The following is a 22,146-nucleotide window of genomic DNA, read 5'->3' as shown; positions in this document are numbered from 1 at the left end:
GTGTGTGCATAAACCTGTATCCCTCTGAATCAAGTGTCATCATTACTGCATTTATTGAAATATTCTCTCAGATTGCCTGATATCCAGTGCCAGTCTCCTGGGGCAGTCAGGCAAATAAAATTTCGTTTACAGAAAGAATTGATGAGAATTTCCTTTTTTCCCTTAGAATTTTCCCCTCCAGCATCTAAAATCTATCTAACAGCACTTAAAGTGTCAGAGGAAAGGAGGATGAGATTTTTCAGAGAACACTGGGCAGTGGGTGGCAATACATCATGATTCAGATTCTCCCTCTTGGTCTGAGAGGCTAGTGGGGAAGATAGCCAGTGCCTTACTTGCCATCAGTTAACACCTTACATTGAATTTCTACATCATGATGTTCGTCAAGACAGACATGCATGGATGCTTCAAACGCACAAAAATAATTTACTCTTCAATCTCAGATACACAAATATACTTAAGAAAGAGAAGTTTTATTAGGGCAATTTCACTTTATTTTTCCATACAGCAAAGTCAACTACTGCAGTAATAATAAAATAAGCATAAAACAAATTGCAGCCCAAGACAAAATACATAATTTTAAGCAACTACAAGCAGAAAGTAAGTTGTGATTACATAATAGTAAAACCAAGCACATCTGTCCTTTCAGCAGATGAAAGCGTAGGGTTGCTGGTAAGTGCAACACCATAACCGGCTGGAGTGAAGGCTGGATACACTAATTCATTAAACAAGTGCCCACTATCACATTTGCTTTTTTGAGTGCTTCTGAGTTGAAAATTAAAACCATGAAATTTGAACTGTGTTTTATCTTTTTCACCTGCTGAAAGAACAGGATCCTACAGCAATTAAAAAACAATCACATAACAACTATAGCTACTGTGTGCTGTTTGGTTTGCCTGTTTATGGTTGAAATTTTGTGAAAGTCAATACTTGTTTTGAAGATTTTTTTCTTTTTTTTTTTTTGTGAACAATAAACCACTGAAATTGGCAGAAACTGATTTGAATAGTATATGTCCTTAGTATAGTTCTGTCTCTTTTTTGTTTTGTTGAAGTTTTAAACATGCAGTAGTTTTGAAAAATGTAAGGAATATTTGATCCATGATTTCACCTTAATGGTTGAAGTACCTGCTAGTTTTGGTAATGATCTTCAGGCAGATTTGGCCCAATGGAGTTTTTGTCAGTCATGAGATCTCGGAAGGATGGCATATCTTTCCAGCTGAAAAAATCCTGGCAAACTACAAGCTGTCCACAAAAAGCAAAGCAACATGTTTGAAGGGGTATGGAGTGCTAACTCTGTGCCACTTTTGCAAGCAATTTTGCTCAGTCTGTCATTGTATTAGCCTTAACAAAACTCCTTGTAATTATAGACGTTTTTATTCAAAATAAGATCTTACTATTATACAGGTTTCTCTCTTTTGACTATATACAGAAGTGCAAAAAGTCAACCTTCTCTCTAGACGTTCCAACATGCTAAATTGCAGCATAATCAACCCTCAAGAGTTTGCACACACGCTATAATTCTCATTACGTAAACTTTGAGTATTTGGATTATCAACAAAAAGTCCCTTGTTCTATTTATTGATTATGCAGCTTATTTATAACAAGGCCTGATATTCAGGGATTTCAAAAATATTAAACAATACTTTAACATTTGAAATGGATACAGTAGAAAATAAATTTTATTCTAATATCTAGGATCTAGATCTTCTTATAATAACTAATTACAAACAAAATAAATCATCAAAATATTACTCAATTGTCTGCCAGGATTGTTGCGATAGCAACAACTTAACTTCTTACTTAGCAATGATTATATATTTATAAGATATCCATATAAAAGATCTTTGTTCTTTTAATGAAAACTAGACAAGAACTAACAATGACTGACATTCTTACACTTTAATATTAAATCAGTAAAATATAAATCATTTAGTTAACAATAATACGAATATTCATATGACACTACATGTAATTCAAAACTGAGTATGTTATGAAGGAAAAACTACTTTAATTTTTTTTTGTATTTTGAAAAATTCATCGGTAAAATCTAATAAAACAAGAGTCTATAAACTGAAATGGTATTCAATTGTTAATAGAAAATGAAATCTAATAAATGTAGGAAATGAAAAACTACATTTTAACAAGAAAAATAAGTAATATTCTATAATGTAACTAACTACAATAACATATGGAGTCACCATTACTCTCTTAACACGATTGAAATTACATTGGTATGGGTTCCAACCCGTAATGTAATAATCTAAGGCTTTAATAGATGTACAGTACAATCAGTAAAATCAACACATCAGTCTTATATTAGAAAGCATCTCTCTCAAGCATAAAAACTTGCAGTAAACTTGGAAGTATGGAAAGTTCTAGAACTGAACTTTCACTTCTCCCATTCCATACTAGAACTACCAGTGACCTGGCCCCTACTTCAGCAATTTTTAGAACTGCTGAACAGAGCAAAAATATCCTTTACTAGCTGCAACATCCAAACCACAAAAAAGGAATTCCTTTGGATGAATCCATTCTTAAAAACTGAATGCACATCTATTTTTTTTTTAATTTTGTAAAAGGCTTTCTAAGGCTATAAGCAGTAAATCTGAACAAAACAAAACAAAACAAATCACATATAAAATTCACCCATGTACTTAACCCACCCAGTGACTAGGTTAATTAAACATTTCCCATTTTCATATTTTGGTTTATCATGCATCTGATGAGTGCTGCTTTCTTCTTTGTTTAGAGTCACTATTTTAAATGTGACTGTGATGAAGCCTTTAAGCAAATGTGAAACCATTTTTGCAAAGCATTTAGAGTCTTCTGACTTTTGACAGAGCTATAAATAGAAGCAAAATAATTTCCTCCAACTTTTTTTTTTGTTATCGTGTCTCAGAAATGGCATATCCCTTTTGAATAACATGTTATACAGTATAGTATGCATAAATATTACACTACAATGCATTAAAATAATTTTATATATATATATCTATTATATATATCTCCAGTATGTGTGAGTTTATCTGTATTGAGAGAGTTTGTATTGTGCTGTCTATTTTGTTACTGTAAAGTTAAATCGGCCATTTCTGAGACAGCTTTGGTTTCCAAAAAAACAAAGGAAAAAAAAAAGAATGGTGCCCTTTGACTGATTAGTACTAGCAAATAAGCAACAAAATGTGGCTCCGAAAACAATAACACTGAAGAAATAATACTCTAGTTTGATGTACAGTCTATGGCACTTCATGAGAATCCTTAACAACATGGTACTTAAAGCCATGATGTGCTTTAAAAGATACACAGTTGTGGTTTTGCTTGGCACATTCATCTCTGTCAGATCCCTCCCTCACCACATCTTAAAATCTACTACATTAAAAATATTACTCTTAAACAAAAATGACTGTGCATGCACGCTCTCATCTATAATGGCAATTTTAAATACAAGGTGCACCTTTGTTATTTGTAAACCTTGAAAGAAATAAACTTATTTTTAAAAAATTATATCTTGGTCTACAGACGTACCAATACATAATAGAATCATGGTTACACCATAGTCTGTCTTTTCAAGATGGCATGAATATACAGGAAACTAATTAGGTCTGCATATTTGAATGCATCACTCTGTGCTAGAAAAGAAAGACAATGTTGTTCTTTTAGACAGGAATATCACCTCAGCACAAATATCAATTAAATGTACAAAGTGTATAGGCAACAGTGTGCAGTGGACTTCCATGTTGTCTTGTCTTCTGGTTAACATGCAATATGCGGATGTCTTGTGGCTGAGGGGTTTTTGTGTGTGTTGCTTGACGGTATATACACTATGGCTAATGACCTCGTCCTTTACTCTAACCAAGCACACTGTCCTTTCCTCCATAGCATGATCTGCAAGGGAAAAAGAGATAATCTTCGTTAAAACAGCCAATATCTAACAGCAGTTTCCAATATGCATTCAACATGAAAACTCTATTTCTTGGTTTAAAGAGTGAACACGTGTATATTGTATCTTCATGTAAAAACAAAAAACACTTCACAAGTACAAAGGACCTACATTTGTTTATCATTTCTTCGAGAATAAAATGACATGCACAGCTTAATAAAACTGTAGACTCTGAACAAATATCACCCAACACCAAGCTCAAAGTATAAAATACATTTGTCGAATCAAGGGGCATAATGTAGTAGAGCTCTTTTTACCACTGTCATTGTGGGGCAGAACTTACAACTTATTTTACTTCTAAAGGTTAATAGGTTTCAAGAGTAATGGTTTGGCCCACGAAATTAAAATCCATGCAACAATTCTGTTAAACACAATTTGCTCTCTTTGGGTGCTTGATTAGCACAGTACGTGTTTGGAAAAAAATAAAAGAACGATACTCTACATGACTGTTTTGGATAAAGTTTGGATTTTTCCCACTAAAGGCAAGAAAATAAAAATTGTTCCTTATGCTCCTGACAAATTAAGGTTGAACTGATATTACAATGCACCTGTGAACTGAGTTCCAGTTTTTACATGAAATTTGTTCCCAGAGAATCTTTACATATTAAAATATGCTTTAGCACACAGCCCAGAGAATGAAAGAAATCACGATTTTGCTGCACTCAAAAACCAGTTTAAATACTGTAACTCCTCATGAAAATGAGTAATCATTTGTTAAATAGAACATTAAAGAGCCTAAGTTTCAATACACACAAATCCACTGTTTTGCTAATTGATGAACTTACGGCCATTTGCTATCATTTTTTTTCAACCTGGATTATTGCTAAGAAATAGAACGTAGTTACAGATATACATATCAAACACACCCAACTGACTATAAAAGCTTGAAACAGTTTTCTTTTAACATGTCAAAAAGACAACTCTATTTCCAAACCTACAGACCACAAAGCGATGTGCTTATTCAAAATGTGGCTATTGTTCAGAATAATAAACATTATCAGAACTGCATTGAGAGAACTTACGAAACACAAAAATCAGTTTCAGTCATTTAATTCAGGATTGCAGCATGTCTCTGGTAGTACTTCTCAGATTGAGTCTATTTCTTTCTTAAACAGCTCTCAGATTTCATCTATACACTTCTCCTACATGGGTTCACCCTTTGACCAGCTGTTGCTATGCTCAAGGGCCTCTGAACTGCCCCATCTCCTGACTCAACACCTCTGTCCCTTCTTCTGTAAGGCCGTGACATCTCGCTTCACTCTGTAACAATCTTGATTGTCCAAATTCACTTAATTTCTGACTCTGTTAGGAAGAGCTGCTCCCTCATCTTTGCTCCAAGAGAAATGTGTTCACACCTCTCTTATTTTAATGTAGAGTGCTGAAAGTTACATCATTATCTCATCATCTACTCATTTTTATTTCCTCGACCTGGTAATTAACACACAGTAGCACCAAAAAATCATTTGTAAATATGTTAATGAACAGATAAATGAATGAAAGGAAGCAACAAAGAATGATCACCCCTCTTATTTACCAGACTCAGTTTTAAGCATTATGGCTCTTTCTAAATATAAAAATAGATACTTAATACACTTCTGAGCACGTAGATAACTTGAACACATGCATACTGAATAAAACATATGCTCTATGGATGAAAAATGGTCATCTTTGCAAGTATCTAAGTCAATGTGTCTGAAAGTAAACCAAAAGACTTTCAAATCATTTGAGAAACGACAACATCTTTAGAATTATATGATCCTCCAGGGTGACTATTCTGAAGTACCTAAAGTTTACCTGGATATATAGATATGTGTGTGTGTGTGTGTGTGTGTGTGTGTGTGTGTGTGTCTGTGTGTGTGTGTGTACACGTGCACATACGTCCGTGTGTGAATATATTTATTTAAATCAGACTCTTCATATTCTAATGACCCTGTGTGTGGCGAAGCACGGGGTAAAGTGGGTACATGTTCTCATTTAGGATTTAGCAGAGCAATTTTTGAATAAAATAAATGCTGACCTACACCAGGGATCAGCAAACTACTGCCTGTGAGCCAAATCTGGCCTGCTGCTTGTTTTTGTAAATAAAGTTTTATTGGGACACAGCACACCTTTTAGTTTACACGTTGTCTCTGGCTGCTTTTGTGCGACAGTGGCAGAGTGGAGCAGCTGTAACACAAACCCTATGGCCCACACAGCCAAAAATATTTTACTATCTCATCTCTCAAGAAAAAGTTTGCCAGCCTCTGATCTATGCCTTCTATTTAGTTTTAAGTTGCCTTTTTTCTTCACTATTGTGTTTATTTCTAATATGAAATAAAAACAAAATTAATATATCCTAAGTATTACACATATTTAAGTGACATCAACATATTTATTATGAATTCACATGATAAAATTCCTCATAACCCATCTAAGATAAAATTGTGAGCTCTATATAAATACTTTCTTTGAAATTTTATAAAATTTTCTTAAGTGCATTACACAACTGTTATCTTAAAAAAAAAAAAACTACCACGGATATACACTCTATATTACACAATGAACTTACTGTGTAGTGATGAAAATTCTACATCTGGGTAACATACTTGTGGCTAGTCAGATGTTCGGCAGATATTATGGGTATCTAGCAAATAAAAAATTATTTAATGAATGACCCATGCAAGCAAGCCAACAACCAAGAGATGAAAACATTTTAATATTAAATTTTTTAAGAAAAGTGAAATTCAGCTGTGAGGTGACAGTCCTTATCTGGTCAACATAACAGTAAGTTAATGTAAACTTAATGCCAAAGTAGCAACTCATTTTTAAAAATCTTTGTGTTAAATACTATTCTATAAATGTTATCAGTTTTTAGGAAGAGAAGTAAAACTATCAAAAATTCATGCAGAGCAGTAATTGAAAGAAGCCCTTTTTGTTGGCCTACACACACACACCTGTGGTTTCAGTTATTCAGTAATCCAAAAAGTAAAGTAAGAAATGTCTTGCCTATTTTTGTGCAACCAGTTTCTACATTTTCATTCAACTGATGGTGTCTAACTTTTTGTCCAAGTTAAAAGTACCAGCTAAGAATTATAAAGGAGTATTTCAAAAGAACTGGATAACGGTGTTAAGTCTACTGCAGAACCCATTTCTGAATCCTAATTGCACATTTTATTGTATTTTAAATGGGCAAGAGAATTACAAAACTTGAGAGAAAATACAATAAGGAAATACAACAAGGAATATAGAGGTGACTTGTTTCCATCATCCCAAAAGCCAAGATCTTCCAGTTTGTAGCCTGATTCTCCTCCAACCCAGAAGTATGACTGCTATCCTGGGAGACAGATGTATGACATCTATCCTATAGACGAAGACAATCAGAGGAGTGAAAGCACGGGTTCTAACACTAGTGATCCATTTCCCGGTGTGTAACCTTGAGCAAAGCACTTACTCTATGCTTAGGTTTCCTCATCTCTAAAATGGCCCGAATCCCATTTCGGCAAGGTTGATGGGAGAACAGTAAAATCACATACATGAAGGCATTTTGTTGTTGTTTCGATTTAGTTGTCCTAGACCAATTCAACATATTACAGTCCACAGTCTGGAGTGTAAATTAATTATGTCTCTATTTTATTTCCATTTCTCAGATGATATCTTTACACAATTCTACAGCATTGGCAAATGGCACGAAAATGTGCTCCAAGCATAATGAAGCTTCTCATACCATTTTTCCTGCTGCTGCAGGACAGGATGTTGCACCCAACAGTGTAGAAGCATCAAGGATGGGGCTGTCGAAACATACCAAGGACCTTCAACACCAATCGATGCAGATGAAGGGCCAGCTATAAACTTCTGCATGCATGCAGGCTGCATTTTGTGGCATCAGCTATTTCCAGCATTGCTACTGTACTGTAGGCATATACATATGTATGTATATGTAGATATAATATATGTGTGTATATATATATCCATTCCCTTTTCTTTCTTTTGGTTGTGAAACAGTACGAAGACCCAAGATTATGCATGAAATGGTCACAGCACAATGCAAAAAGTAAAGTGTCCCCTACAACCAAGGTGGCCAGGGCATGTTGAAATTTGCTTTGCTGTACTTCTGCTTACACCAGCAATTCTATAGTCATACATGGTACACACAAGAGAGTTCAACATCATTAATCTGCACCATCAACGGATTGCATTGACTCCATTAAGAAATTTCTACCATAGATTACTTACTAACATGCCACAGATGCACAATCTAGCATTCTTGTAAATGAGTCTGATGTGTGAGCATAAATCCAGGGCTATTTTGACAAGCTTCGGAAAAACTAACGATTCTTTGCCAAGAAATGTTTAAAGCTTGTCTGAAACTTTAAAATACACCCATTTTGGCATGCTGCTTTTGAAAGTTTTTAATGGCTATACTAATAGCTTATAGTTCTTCTGCAACAGTACACGGTGCGCTACAGAAACAAGGGTGGCTACTCCTTATAGCAATAACTGCGAATTCGGATGGTACTTAATTGTTCTTCTTTTCCCAAAGGGGCAACATGTTGATTCCCATCTGATACTGGTTCGTCTGAGAATCATTTGGCTACATTTAACCTTGGTCTGGGGGTTATCCGAAACTTGATTTGCCTCTAGATTTTTTCATATGCTATTAACCCTACTGAACTTTACGTTCATAACAAACATATCTATATATTCAAGCCCAAACCTACTTTACATAAATTTGACTTTGATTCAACCAGTATTTTCTAGAACATAATTTTAAATAGGAGCAGAAAACGCTGGTTGAATCCATGCAGATTTTAAAATGTAAATATTTTAATAATCAATTTCTTTTGAATACTCACATCCTAAAGTTTAAATTTCTGAAACAGATTCCTTCCACTTAAAAATATCCTGTGTATCTGTCACTCCATAAACTTGTATGGAACATGGAATGACTCAATTTGCCGTACTGGATGCCTTTTTTTTTTCCTTCATAACCCTCCAACGTTTATGCTGAGTAGTTACAGAAATAAGAGCACTTAGGAATTTTATTTTTTCCCTTAAATCATTGAGAATCAAAACTTGGACACAAATTTAACCTATTTTGAATATGCAATCTGCTTATTGAATAAAACTATAATGAATTTATAACAAACTCTATTTACAAGAGTGGTCATTTGTGGCATAGGTAACACATTTAAATATTTTGCTTTTTATGAAGAATTTGGGCAAGAACTAAGAAATTGTATGTATCAAATGCTTATAACAAAAACCTTAAAATCACCTGTATTTTAAAAATGGTAAGTTTCAGGTGTGCCGCATTGTAGTTCAACACCTGTATACACTACCCTATATAATTTCGATTGGTCGAAACACCTGCGTGATGGATTGAGCCCAACTGAGAATTGCTTGTGTAAATATCATTTTAGTAGCTTTAGAAATGGAGCTGCGACAACTTTGGAGCACTTATAAATGGCATAAAAGCATTCTGCCGCTCATCAGAGAGAATGTGTAGGCCAACAAGAGGTATCTTTGAGACCCCATGCTCTTAAAGCACCCTCTACAGCCCTCACAGACACGCGACTCCCACGGACCTCAGTGGGAAATCCACGTGCGTCAGGGCTGTTGGACTGAGCCCTACGAGAGTTGGTTTTTAAGAAACAAAGCTGTAAATTAGCAAACCTGGTTGGCTGTGGCGGTTGCAGCGAAGGGAACACTTGTGGCAGATGTTGTTGCTGCGGACACAGTGGCTGGCGTAGCACCGTGCACCATGGGAACTTTCGGAGGGAAAATCATATAAGCAAACATACAGAAGAGTGTAGCAATATGGAAACCATGGCAACATGGAGGAGATAATTGGGCATGGTATTTATCACAGCAACAAGCCGTGTGACGGGGCATCATCACCAGTGAGTGACATGCAATCACAGCGCAAAGCAGGACAACATTCCAAGGAGAGAAGGGGAAGGGGGATGAAAGAGAAAAAAAAGGGGAAAAAAAGCTTGTTACCATCAAATCAAGAAAATTGACACAAACAGGCTTAATTTGCTAAGTCAAAAACAAGAATTTTATATAGTGTTCATAGTCAGACATTCAAAATCTAAGTCAAAATACAGGTATTTACTTCATATATACAATTATCTGTTTGAATAAAAGTATGTTTTCTTATTTACTATTGTAAAAATATACAATATATTACTTTTATGAGATAGTTTTTTTTTTTTTCTTACACACCAGAACTCATAGTCCAATCAAAATCCACTAAAGGTGACTAAAGGAAACTTGTGTGTAAAGAAAACATTTATGTGAGTCCATGTCAATTAAATAGAAAATGGCATTTAATTGACAGGTGTTAGTAAAAAGGAAATGGACTTGCCCAATAGATACAAGTTAAACTTAGCAGTGGATTTTGAGGGGCTGTGAGGTGCACCATAGGTTTAAGATAATCAAGAAACAAAGCTGGCACCTACCAACACTTGTAGCGGGTGTCATGCACAATATTGAGCCTGCCCATCATGCATTGCAACAGGAAGGTGGATTTGAAAAGGGAAAAGAATTAAAACATCCCATCACACGTGTAATTAGGAAATTCATTTGAACAAAGAAGAAAAATTGTTATTATGGGAACAGTGGCATGTAACTGTCAGCACAATCAAATCATACAATAGCATAGTGATCAATTAGAACTAGTCTCAAGTGAAGAATAAAAGCCAGTTTAACTGTGTGCTGGTACACGTTGTTTCTCCTAATTGCTGCCTACAAATAAAAGTATTTTGAAAAAAATTGAAACCTGCTTAATTCTTTTAAAAATAATACTGCAGTTTGTTTTGTTTTAATCTGGTTACTAGCCATCTGGTAGCTTTGCTATTTCTGACTTTAACCTATGAACTGAGCACATGTTAAATCATTAGGGAAATTTATTATTAAGATGCTAAATAATTCAACGCACAAAACTGACTTAACAATGTAATGAAACCAAAACATTCATTTTCATTCCTTTGGTCTTATTTATTTCCCTGTTCACTGTAGCGACAACAACACAGGCATGGAAGGGGTTGTGATCATTCATACAGGAATTTTATTTGGAGGGGTACCAAGCAATAAATTATGCATAAAGCGAAAGTGAACTTCTGCATTGCCTTAGTTGGGAATTTAAATGTAAGGAAAACATTGAGATGGGATATACTTTCGTATAAGTCTCTAACTGGTTTACTTAGTAGGTATCTGGGAAAACTGACTGGTTTTCACTGCTGGTTTAGACCCTCAGGACTTCTTGGACTAGCAAGTGTTCTACAAAATTTCACATCCAAAAAATGGTTGATTAGATTTCAGTAAAAACCCTGAATGGGAGATAACGAAGATATATACATCGCATATGGGGTGTTAGCGCTGATGTTCACAATGGCGCCACCATGACGTTAAAATAAATATTACGTATATAGTCCCTGTTCTCTTTGACGTATAAACATTGAAAAATCTAACTTGTTTTACCAAGTACAGGGCCCTTTCCCACATACTGAATTACTGTTCTTTCTATGAGATTAGTTTAGACTTCTAGGTTTTAAAATATCAAATGATTTTATGTTTCTATCTGAATCTTGGTGCATCCTATTTAAATACTAGCAGCATCTGGGATGAACATTTGTTAGAAAAGTATCTGCCAATTTCGTCTCGTCAGAGATGGCCCTATAAAACAAAGCTGCCATTGAGAAGCACAGATTACTTAACTGGCATCCTTGTAACAGCTGCAATTAGACTGTTATCACAATTAGACGGTGGGCACAATGATCAGTGATTAAACTAGGTAATGGAGCTAGGGAGGCATCCTCTCAGGTGGAGTACTATTACATTGATAGGCATTATTTAAGACGCTTGAAGATCTCTGTCATTTGCTACCACTACTGAGTCAAAGACTTGTGAAAGACAACAAAAACAAACCAGTAATAACAAAGACGGTAATTTGAGACAGTAGAGCAAGCAAAATTTAATACTCTAGATCTTATGAAATCATTATCCTATAATAGTGGGGTGGGAAGACTGAGAAAGAGAGGATGAAAAGATGAATGAAAAAGAATGTGCAATTTGATAAACAGTCGTTTTAAATACTGTACAGGTTATAGGTTTTAAATTTATTATTTATTATTATGCTGCAATTTGCCTATTGTATTTCATCCCATGCATAATTGAGGCTGCACATGCTGAAAATGAGTCAAATTTACCCTATCTCTCTAAAACTCTAAAAGCATTTATGATTTGCATTTCAGTTTGAGTTATCTTCCTCATTAACATTATAACCAATGCACACAGTTTTGAGAGGGATTTGCAGCAAATAAACATAAGGCAGCAATGAAAATACTAGCCAGGGTGCAATAACTCACGAATATGAAGACATAATGCTGTAGGACCCACTTACCAAAAACAAAAAATCACTTTTGAAATGACCATAATATCCATCTTTACATCAGATGGGTTGATTTATTAATAATGATTGTACAAGTAGCCAATTAAAATTTTTTCCTTCAGTTTTCAGCACAAGGCAACATTTAAGTGAATGTATTTGTCAATTTCGAATTTCCCCTACAAAGGTATTTGCAGAGCAGAATGGTGTGTTTCTGAGGAATGCAACACTTTAATTACATGATATTCATATTAAAATTTTAAATTGATCTGTATGAAGGTGCAGAAAAAATTACTAGGAAGGTAAGTTACAAATGAGACGTATGTGTAGGTAAAATCAGTTCAAGGAGAAAGGAAGGAAGTAGAGAGAAAAAGAATTATAATGGAGATTTGGTTGGAGGTTTGAATTTAGATATGGTAATTCAAGCCTATTTAGGTAGATTATGATAGAAGTATAAAGCTGATTTAAAGTCTTCTAAAAATAATTTACATCATTTCAAACTAAAAGTTCACAATCAGTTGAATTATTCTCAAAATTGATATCTAAAGAAGCAACAGCTCCATAGAATTTATTTGTTTCTATTCAATCAATCGAATTCTATTTTATTGCACTACTGAGTTGGGAAATAATAAATAAAACTCAGTGCTTACTACATTCCAGGCTTTATTCCAGACTCTTAGACTTGTCTATAAAAGTGCTTTAAGAAAATGTTTTTATCAAATATGTTTAGAACTCACTTAAACACAACTCTGAAATAATTACTACTATTATCCCCATTTTATAGATGAAAAAAATGAAAGTATAGGGAAATTATATCTTGTGGTACAGCTGTATTTAAACTTCCAAACCAGATGTGTAATCACTATGCTAAGTTTCAGGTAAACCGTCTGCATTAATTTCATTAAGTATAATGAAAGTGATAAGCTGGAAATCTTTGTTTTTCTATTCTTTCTGTTAAAACAACCCCATCCCTCTGCAACTCCCCTCTCACTCCAACCCCTCAGGAAAGTTTCTTGGCCTTTTGTTTCCTTATTTCTGGTAGTGTTGCCACGCATGGCGAAGCTGAAGCCGTTTACAGGAAACTTATTTTTAGGTCTTTTGAAATCATAAACCTAAACTGACTGAGGGCAATATGCCAGGTCAGGAGAGAAGAGAGATGTGCTTCTGAGGATCGCATGTAGGCAAAAACTGTGAAGGAGGGCAGAGAGAAAAGTTCCTCCAGACCCTGGAGAGGAGGCGGGCAGTGTGCAGCGTCCCTGGGTAGTTAGGCATGTGGCGTGTTCTTTCACAGCAGCCCTGCAGGCAGCAGGCTTTCCAAGGAATGGGCTGCTAAGGGAGGGAGGCTAAGGGGCTCAGGCAAGGATGCTTGTACCCAAGGCAGGCATAGAAGCCCTGGAGTACCTGCCTTCAAGAGATCTTGTGGGCTTCCCTGGTGGCGCAGTGGTTGAGAGTCCGCCTGCCGATGCAGGGGACACGGGTTCGTGCCCCGGTCAGGGAAGATCCCACATTCCGCGGAGCGGCTGCGCCAGTGAGCCATGGCCGCTGAGCCTGCGCGTCCGGAGCCTGTGCTCCGCAACGGGAGAGGCCACAACAGTGAGGGGCTCGCGTACCGCAAAAAAAAAAAAAAAAGAGATCTTGTAAACATGGACATTGAGGATATCAGCAGTGACCAGTGCTGACTGAGGAATGGAGAATGGGTCGCCTGTCTGAGACTATTGGACTGCACAGGACCTCTATTTGAGTAGAAACAGAAAGAAGAGGAGATGTGAGGAGGGGGTTCTGGAATCCCAGTGACGCCGCCTGATATTTCTATCCAACACAGTGAAATTGGAGTTTAGAATTGGACTTAATTTCAGTTCAGGAAAATAAATCTGATGTAAATAAAAGTGTTATTTCTTACACACTCTAATTTCAGGGGTGAAATTTACAACTACAACATAAGTAGACCCTAGGTTATGCATAATCTGTATAAATAGTGAATTTAGTTTTAAAGGGTGAAGGTTAAAAAAAAGAGGACTATATATCTAAAAAAAAAAAACCACCAAAGCTTCAATGTGAACTTAATCCAAATTACTTGTATTTATCTTTAAGTGAGATGGACGGTGTAAAAACAAAAGGCCAGAAAACTTTCTTGGGGTGGGTGGCAGGGAGATGCAGTGGGATGGGGTTGATTGAATGAATGGAAAGATGGGTGAATGGACGAATGGATAAGTAGACGGATAGGTGGATGGAAAACAGGGAAGGAACAGAAGAAAGAGAGGAAGGGAAGGAGGTAGGGTGAGAGAGAAGAATAGATAGATGGTTAGAAGGATGGATGGATAAATGGATAGATGAATGCATACACGGATGGATGATGGATAGATGGGTACAGGCCACGTAAGTCCTAGTTTGTTCTTAAAAGTTACGGTATATACTAATTTTTCTTAGCTAGCTAGCTGGTTTGCCACTGAACCCTGATCTTTTGCTAGCAACTTACTCTGTATACAGAGTTACCTGCTCTAAAGATTTAGCCAACCATGCTTCATTGTAACTTCAATGAAATAGACCTGCGTGTCCCTGAAGTTACGATTGAAGCAACAGACTACAGAGCTCTAAGACTCTAAACTGCAAAAAATAAATGACTTCCTTTTTCTAATCAGTTCCAATAAAGTCTTCAGAATATAACTTCCAAATTATAATACTGTGGTTAGATAGGATGCTCTGATCATATAATTCTTCTATATGTCTGCAGAATAACCTAGACTTTGGAAAATGACTTTTTCTCCCAGGCGTTATACATAAGATGACATATGAATTTGTGGTAGGATGGATTTTCTGTAGTTCTCAAAGTATATTTAAAAACTTAAATGAGTTGAAAATATTTCAAAATTGAGAGATTTCACATATGAACCTCCAAATGTCCAGAATATCTGGAAAAAAAAATCATAAGATCTGGCAACACTGGACACCAGGGCCACTGCATTAGGTTGTACAAGTTTGTATACAACCAACCCTGGGAGGAACAGACACAACCACCCCTTGTTCACGAAGACTCTGACGTATATGGAACCACAAAGGGTATTGTGCAGTGCACCATACCCACTAGGCAGACAATCCTCTAAGGCAGCAAAGGGCTAGGTCTGAACATTGACCGATCCCTTTAGACTGGGCCTGTGCTCTCCAGTGCCTCCCAGACCCCACAGCTCCTACTTTATTTCTTGCTCACTTATTCACGTTTCCTGCCTGGCCCTGAAGGCATCTGGGTTTTATATTCTCCGCCTTAGATTTCTTTCCTTTCTGGTTGTCTGATCAAGTGGTTTGGCAGAAGTATACATGGGCTATCCATTTTAACTCTTTAATGCCATACTGGCACGCAGGTACATGACAATGAAAATTTTATTTTTGGCTGCGCAATGCGTGGCATGCAGGATCTCAGTTCCCTGACTAGGGATCGAACCTGTGCCCCCTGCAGTGGAAGCGTGGAGTACAAACCACTGGACCGCCAGGGAAAGTCCCGACAATGAAAATATTTTTAAGGAATGATGGAGGCAGCACTTACTTCTGATTATGTGACTAATAAAGGTTAACCTGAAGTTTAAGCTCTTTAAAACTGGGTTACAAATAACTCTTATTTGATATTACTATTGCAATAATTTCATAGCATGTTGACTACAAATATCAAGAACAGAATATTTCTGATGCAAATTCATCATAAAAATGCAAATGCATCTTAAAAATTTCAGCATATCTCAATATATTGTGGCACACTTTATTTAAATTAACAATGCTTAGTTTCTAGAACAGAGAGATAAGTATGATTCTGACTTATGAAGGTATTTATTGTTTTTCTCTGACTTGACCTTACCTAATCATCTTTTGCTCTATCCTATCCACAGACTAAAAACCATTCCAGGGAGAGACTATTGTCATAAGTCAGAGTCATGCATATCATGCAATTAATGATTATACTTATTTAGAAAAATCTTCAGTCATTTGAATGTTTTTGGAGAAACTGATGCAAAACCCATTTGATAAAACAGATTATTTTAGGTTTCTTTAAATAATTTATGGAAGAAGTTAGATTTGTTTTTATTTTTAGATTTTTAAATAGGGAAACTGTCATTTCTAGTAGTAATGTTTTATTCAATGAAATAAACTGACAAAAATAATTTTTAATTTCTTCAAAGAGATTATGGCAGTTACCTACTTGAAACTTTGAAACTTTGTTTGAATCCCTTGAAACTTTGTCTACTGATCTGACTATACAAAAATTGATAGATTATCTGTTGGAGACAGCATAAATCCAGGGGCGTGGCAATTTATACTAAAGCAAAAAGATCCATTTCTGGAAATCTCTGAAAAACTGTATACGTTGAGAAGAAATTTTTTAATCTTATAAAACTTAAAACAAACGTGACTTTTCCCTCAGAATGCAACAAATACCCTACAGATCAACATGATTTAATTTCTGTTCTAAAATGGACAAACTGCAACTTGATAGACACTATTTCATGAGTAAATATCATTTTATCTGTGGTTCTAGGACAGGCTATTTCAATTAGTGGAATATTCTAGTTCATTCAATGTTACTACATATTCTACATACGGATGGCTAGTTTTCAAAGATGCGCTGTATATAAAGTTGTGCTTAGCAGTAAAAACTAATGTGACTATAATTTATTCTCATTATTCAAAAACAAATTATCACATTCCCTCATGGCATTTTGAACGTAATGCCCTGTAAATACTGTTAACATAGTATAATATACTAATGGGGCTGGATCTCTGACATACACATCTAGTCATAAATTTATCAATTTAATTAATAAAATTATTGTATTAAATAAATCTCTTAACACATGGTAATTTTTTAGAAAGATTAAGAGGTAAAGAGCAAAATAAGATTAGAGTCTCTGGTTAGTTGAATTCCAGATTACAAGAAGTGTAATATGTATTTTTCTGAAGTAAATGATGAGTGAGCAAAAATAATGAATTTCTAGATAACTAATTTTCTGATTATTTATGTTTTTAAATTATATATCTTTGTGTATAGTTCTAGAGTATATTTATTTGACTAAGTTGTAATCAACTGAAACCACAAATGTATAACTCAACAATAAATGTAAACTTCACTGGGCACTTAGGGCTACTTCAATATTAGCTCAGGAGCAACAATTTTAAGTGATATATACTGATTGGTACTGATAAGAGCACTTTTTAAGAGCTCTGGAACACAAAGTCAGTTTTTTATTCTCCACCTTGAAAACAAAAAGGCTGAAAAATAAAATCAAAACTGAAAAGTGTCATTTCATATAATTCAAATGAACTCTATGGAATCATGAAGGCAAAGGGGTCTTACAGCAGGAAAGGGTCATAAAATAGCTTGACAGACATATAACGGTGTAGAGGAAAGAGGAAAAAAAAAGAAAAGAACTCTATTTCAATTCCAAATTACACAAACAAAAATAAATATATAAAACATCAATGATGTCTAATCCATCTTTCATTAAGCTAAAATTCTTAGTTTTTTAGGAAAACCATAGGAGATACCTCAGACAAGTTTCCATCTTACCTTCCACCTGCTCTATGGCTAAAAACAACTGGGGGTGTTGCTTGTCTGCTCTACCAGTAGCACTCTACAGGGATCATCAGATTCATTTATTAATAAACTCAAACCCCTTACCTGGTGGGAGAAATGCTGTATGCTGTTGTAACTGCATGTTGGCTAGAGCCTGTTGGTATTGGAAAATACCAGTGTTAAAGACTGCGGTGGCACCGTTGGTTTTTTCAAGAGCAGGCCTCTTTGGTAATGGGGGAAGTACAGCTTGAGGAATTCCCTGTTTAGTGAATGAGTATAAAAAACAAATACCAGTAAAAAGAGAAAAAGAAAAAAGAAAAATCAGTTGAGGGCTAAAATTGTTAGGAAGCATGAGCAAGCAAGCAGCAGAGCACTTAACTACCCAAGGGGAAAAAAACATCCAATAAACAAAAATTTAAAGGGAAAAAAAAAAAGCAAGATAAAAGCTTTAAAGGAAGCATTATTTTTGTCTTGGGGGCGGGGGGAAAAACCCACTAGTATGAGAGCACATGTTATAATGTGTTAAAGTGTTTTAAGTCCCATAATGCTTCAGGCTTTCTGGGAGAAGCCATTGATTTGGGAAAAGAAGAAAAGCTGCACTGCGAGCTCCATGAGGACTGACAAGTATAAGCAATGTTAATAGTTAATTGTACGGAGTGACCGAAACAGGTAAAATAAAAATCAGTCCCACTCTGCCCCTCCCCCCATGTCTACCTAAACATGCACATGTCCCAGAGCATGCAAGTTTTTTTTTTTCTTAAAACACTGAACTAGAAATATTAAAAAGTCAATAATTCTATCACTAAAGCCATGCTAACCAAACAGGTACATAAATATACAGTCCAAAAATACATTTTTAATGTCCTTCAAGTATTCCATTAGAATATTCTACAATGTAGTTAAACTGAATGTGGACTGCTGGGCTTTCGGAATCTTTCATTGTATGATATCCGTCCAGGGACTTGTATTACGGTCTTTCCGCTAATTTTGTCAGGAAACCACACTCAGTTTTTCATTGTACTTTACAACTTTATAACAGAAAAAGGAATATATATTTTTAAATAGATAAAAAAAAAAAACTTGTATCTACAATAAAGCTACATGCCAAGCTAAAAGGTGAAAGGTCATAGTACCAGGTCAAAGGTTGCCTCGAGGGGTCGCTTCAGTGATTTGACAGCCGACTGAGTCTTAATTAGCAGGCAGCGAGCACATGATGGCAATGGGCCAGTGGGGTTCAAGCGCATTAACATAAACAGCAAGCAGAGGTGCATCATGGGGGCAGCAGTGCATTTTTGGGTAGGTGAGAAAAAACAAATAAAAAAACAAATCATCGGAATGCCATATACAACGAATAACAAGACTAAGCATGCACAATAAAGGCACTACTGAGTTGTTATTGGGAGGATAACTCCTCTTTGTAGTTAATTACAAACAAGATACTCTAACAGAAAAAAAAAAAAAGAGTGAAAGGAAGAGAGGAGGAGAGAGTCTGCCTTCTGTATTTTTGCTCAAGTATCCATAAACAAACACAGAAAAGACCTCTCTCGTGATTATTTTACTGTGCTATGAAATACCACACAGTGTTTTTATGAATATTTTAAAGATTACGTCATATATTTATGTAAAAAAAAAGGACAACATTACAACAGCTAAGCAAAGAACAAAAATGGACTCATTAAAATCAGCTATTAGATCACATTAAAATTTACCTTAAGTGTATAGGTATCTGTTCTAAATGATCCAATTTCTAACTCCTCCTTGAGTACTGCTTTCTCCTTTCTACGTAATGGCATAGGCAAGCTTCTCTAGTTTTACAGTTCTGTTTATGCCACAATAGTGCTTAAGATTGTCTAGATAGCAAACTGTTCAAAATCTTGTAGCTAATCCTAAAAACAATTTTGTTGAAGCAAGTCTCCTAAATAGTTCCAGATTCTCTTATGGTTAAAAGCAAGATAATGTAGAGAAGAGCCTTGATGTGCGAAGGAACACACCGAAGGAAAACGACGGCTGATTAGGTGGCACACAGAAATAAGAGGACCGAAACGGCAGGATCGTTAAACCGAAAAGGAGACAGGTGTTCTGTACGAAGCAGAAATTTCAGAAACCCTATATCCAGAATAAGACACAGTATTAAGAGCTAGGCCGAGGGAAGGAGCAATCTGAACCATTTGAGGAGTTACTCTCACTTCTCTGAATGGTAACTTCATTATGTATTGTCTGGGATACCTGAACAAACATATCTTAAGCAAAAATTTTTTTTAAAAAGGTTAATAAATGAATAGCTTGTCGTCAGATATAGCTGTTCACTTTGCTTTTTTGACGGTTAACGAGGATTGATCTGAGGTCTCTAACTCACCATGGCAGCTGCGGTGGCTGCAGCCTGTGCTGCAGCAGCCTGGTTGACCTGGTATTGGGCAGCCTTGATCTTGGCTTGCAGATGTGCGGGAGGATGAAAGTATTTGCACTTTTCCCTAGAGCATCTCCCTTTGATGTAATCCATACACACGGTGACTGTGTTGTCATTGGTGTCAATCATTGTGCTGTCAGCAGGATGGGCAAACCGACAATCGTTTTCTCCTCTGTTGCAATTGCCACGCTGGTACTCTCGACATACCTACGGGGTCATTAAGTGCACAGGGGTCAGTCAACATGGACAAGTAGAAACTTTCCGAAGATTTTAACTTAAAGTGCAAGACTGGTGATAGAAGCCAACAAATGAAAGGGGAAAAGATAATTTGCAAAGGAACCACAAAATAACTTGAAAACATTCTTAGTTCGGTATACAAATTATAATCCCATTTCAGTAAAATGTCCATGAGAAAGAAAACACATTTATGATACTAATTATGGTAAAATATCTAATTTAAATTATGTTGATATACTTATTCATTACCAAGGGGGAAAACAGTAACTTTATATAGTGAAGAACCCTGGAGACACCGCTTTAATCAAACAATCAAAGTTAATATCACCAGTAATAAAGACATAATGACATCATGTACCTACTGATATGATGCACTGAAAAAAGGATACAACATTACATTTGTTGTATTACTGCTGAGAACGCATAACCTGAATTTATTTAATCATGAGGAAACATCAGACAAACTAAAATGGTAGGATGTTTTACAAAATGACTGATCAGTACTCTTCCAAAGTGTCAAGGTCATGAAAGACAAAGAAAGATTGAGACACTGTCACAGACTGAATGATCCTGGAGTCAGAGGAAGGAGGTTGGTAGGACAACTGGTGAAATCTGATTGAGGTCTGTAGATCGGATAATAGCAGCTTATCAAGGCTAATTTTCTGGTTTTGTGAGTGGTAACATGGCTATGTAAGCTGTCAATATTTAGGTAAGCAGGGTGAAGGATAGGCAGGAACTCTTGGTTCTATTTTTGCAACTTTTATGCTAATCAGAAATTATTTAAGAAAGTGTAAAAAGTAAAATGATAGCTTTTTCATAAAATGTTTCGAAGAGCTAAGTTTTTGATCATTAGAGATTTACCTGGTAGCTATAAAAAGCAGATGGAAAAAGATTAGTTTTCGTTACTGTTTATTTATTTATTTTTTTTGCGGTACACGGGCCTCTCACTGTTGCGGCCTCTCTCGTTGCGGAGCACAGGCTCCGGACGTGCAGGCTCAGCGGCCTTGGCTCACGAGCCCGGCCGCTCCGCGGCATGTGGGATCTTCCCTGACCGGGGCACGAACCCGCGTCCTCTGCATCGGCAGGCGGACTCTCAACCACTGCGCCACCAGGGAAGCCCTACTGTTTGTTTTATATCTATTAATTTTGGATGGGGTCCCTGGGGAAAGGTGAAAATGGGTTATTTTTCATTCATCTGCTCGATTTTGACTCTTACTATTAAAGTTTGTCATGGTGCTTGCTCTAATCAAGAGGTTGCCGGCGCTGTCTTCAGTCAGAATAGTTTGACCTTTTTACCACAAGAGGGCCATCTAAACACAGAATGTCCTTATATTTTTATGCTCTTACTTCATGCTTCAAGGATGTTTCCGTTTTGTTTTTCACAAATCTTTTTACAAACTGAGCGAATGCAGACCCTGAACACTCAATTTTGGAATTCATCAAGGGGAAAAAAGGGGGGGGAACCCCATTGTGATTTAAAAAAACAAAGATTTTCTTGGATTTAAATACATGAAATGATCACATTTAATTCTAGGCATTTCCCCCTTTTACATCCATATCCCATTATTGAGGAAAGTGCTTCCTTTTAAAAAGGTCTCTATAATTTGTATCGTGGTATATCTTAAAAATAGCATTATAAACGA

At 36.0% G+C, this 22,146-nt stretch overlaps 1 protein-coding gene across 12 annotated transcripts in view; it reads right to left on the bottom strand.

The window, feature by feature from the left end:
• Positions 1 to 451: 451 nt before the first annotated feature.
• The window catches only part of MBNL1 (muscleblind like splicing regulator 1), a 200,783-nt gene continuing 179,088 nt past the window's right edge, over positions 452 to 22,146 (bottom strand). For 6 of the 12 annotated variants that reach the window (XM_060011448.1, XM_060011437.2, XM_060011449.2 and 3 more), the window contains 7 exons: positions 20,216 to 20,473; positions 18,993 to 19,046; positions 17,965 to 18,118; positions 10,375 to 10,410; positions 9,587 to 9,681; positions 6,483 to 6,557; positions 452 to 3,879 (listed from right to left, as the gene is read on the bottom strand). In XM_060011448.1, the coding sequence (XP_059867431.1) occupies positions 6,501 to 6,557; positions 9,587 to 9,681; positions 10,375 to 10,410; positions 17,965 to 18,118; positions 18,993 to 19,046; positions 20,216 to 20,473 (654 nt within the window). In that variant the 3' untranslated portion in view covers positions 452 to 3,879; positions 6,483 to 6,500. The remainder of the gene's footprint in view (positions 3,880 to 6,482; positions 6,558 to 9,586; positions 9,682 to 10,374; positions 10,411 to 17,964; positions 18,119 to 18,992; positions 19,047 to 20,215; positions 20,474 to 22,146) is intronic. The other 6 variants (XM_060011439.2, XM_060011443.2, XM_060011440.2 and 3 more) reach the window with 3 other exon arrangements.

Source organism: Delphinus delphis, chromosome 4 (assembly GCF_949987515.2).
Source record: "Delphinus delphis chromosome 4, mDelDel1.2, whole genome shotgun sequence".
Lineage (NCBI taxonomy): Eukaryota > Metazoa > Chordata > Mammalia > Artiodactyla > Delphinidae > Delphinus > Delphinus delphis.
The sequence above is the reverse complement of the archived record's forward strand: the minus strand, read 5'-3'. Positions and strand labels throughout refer to the sequence as shown.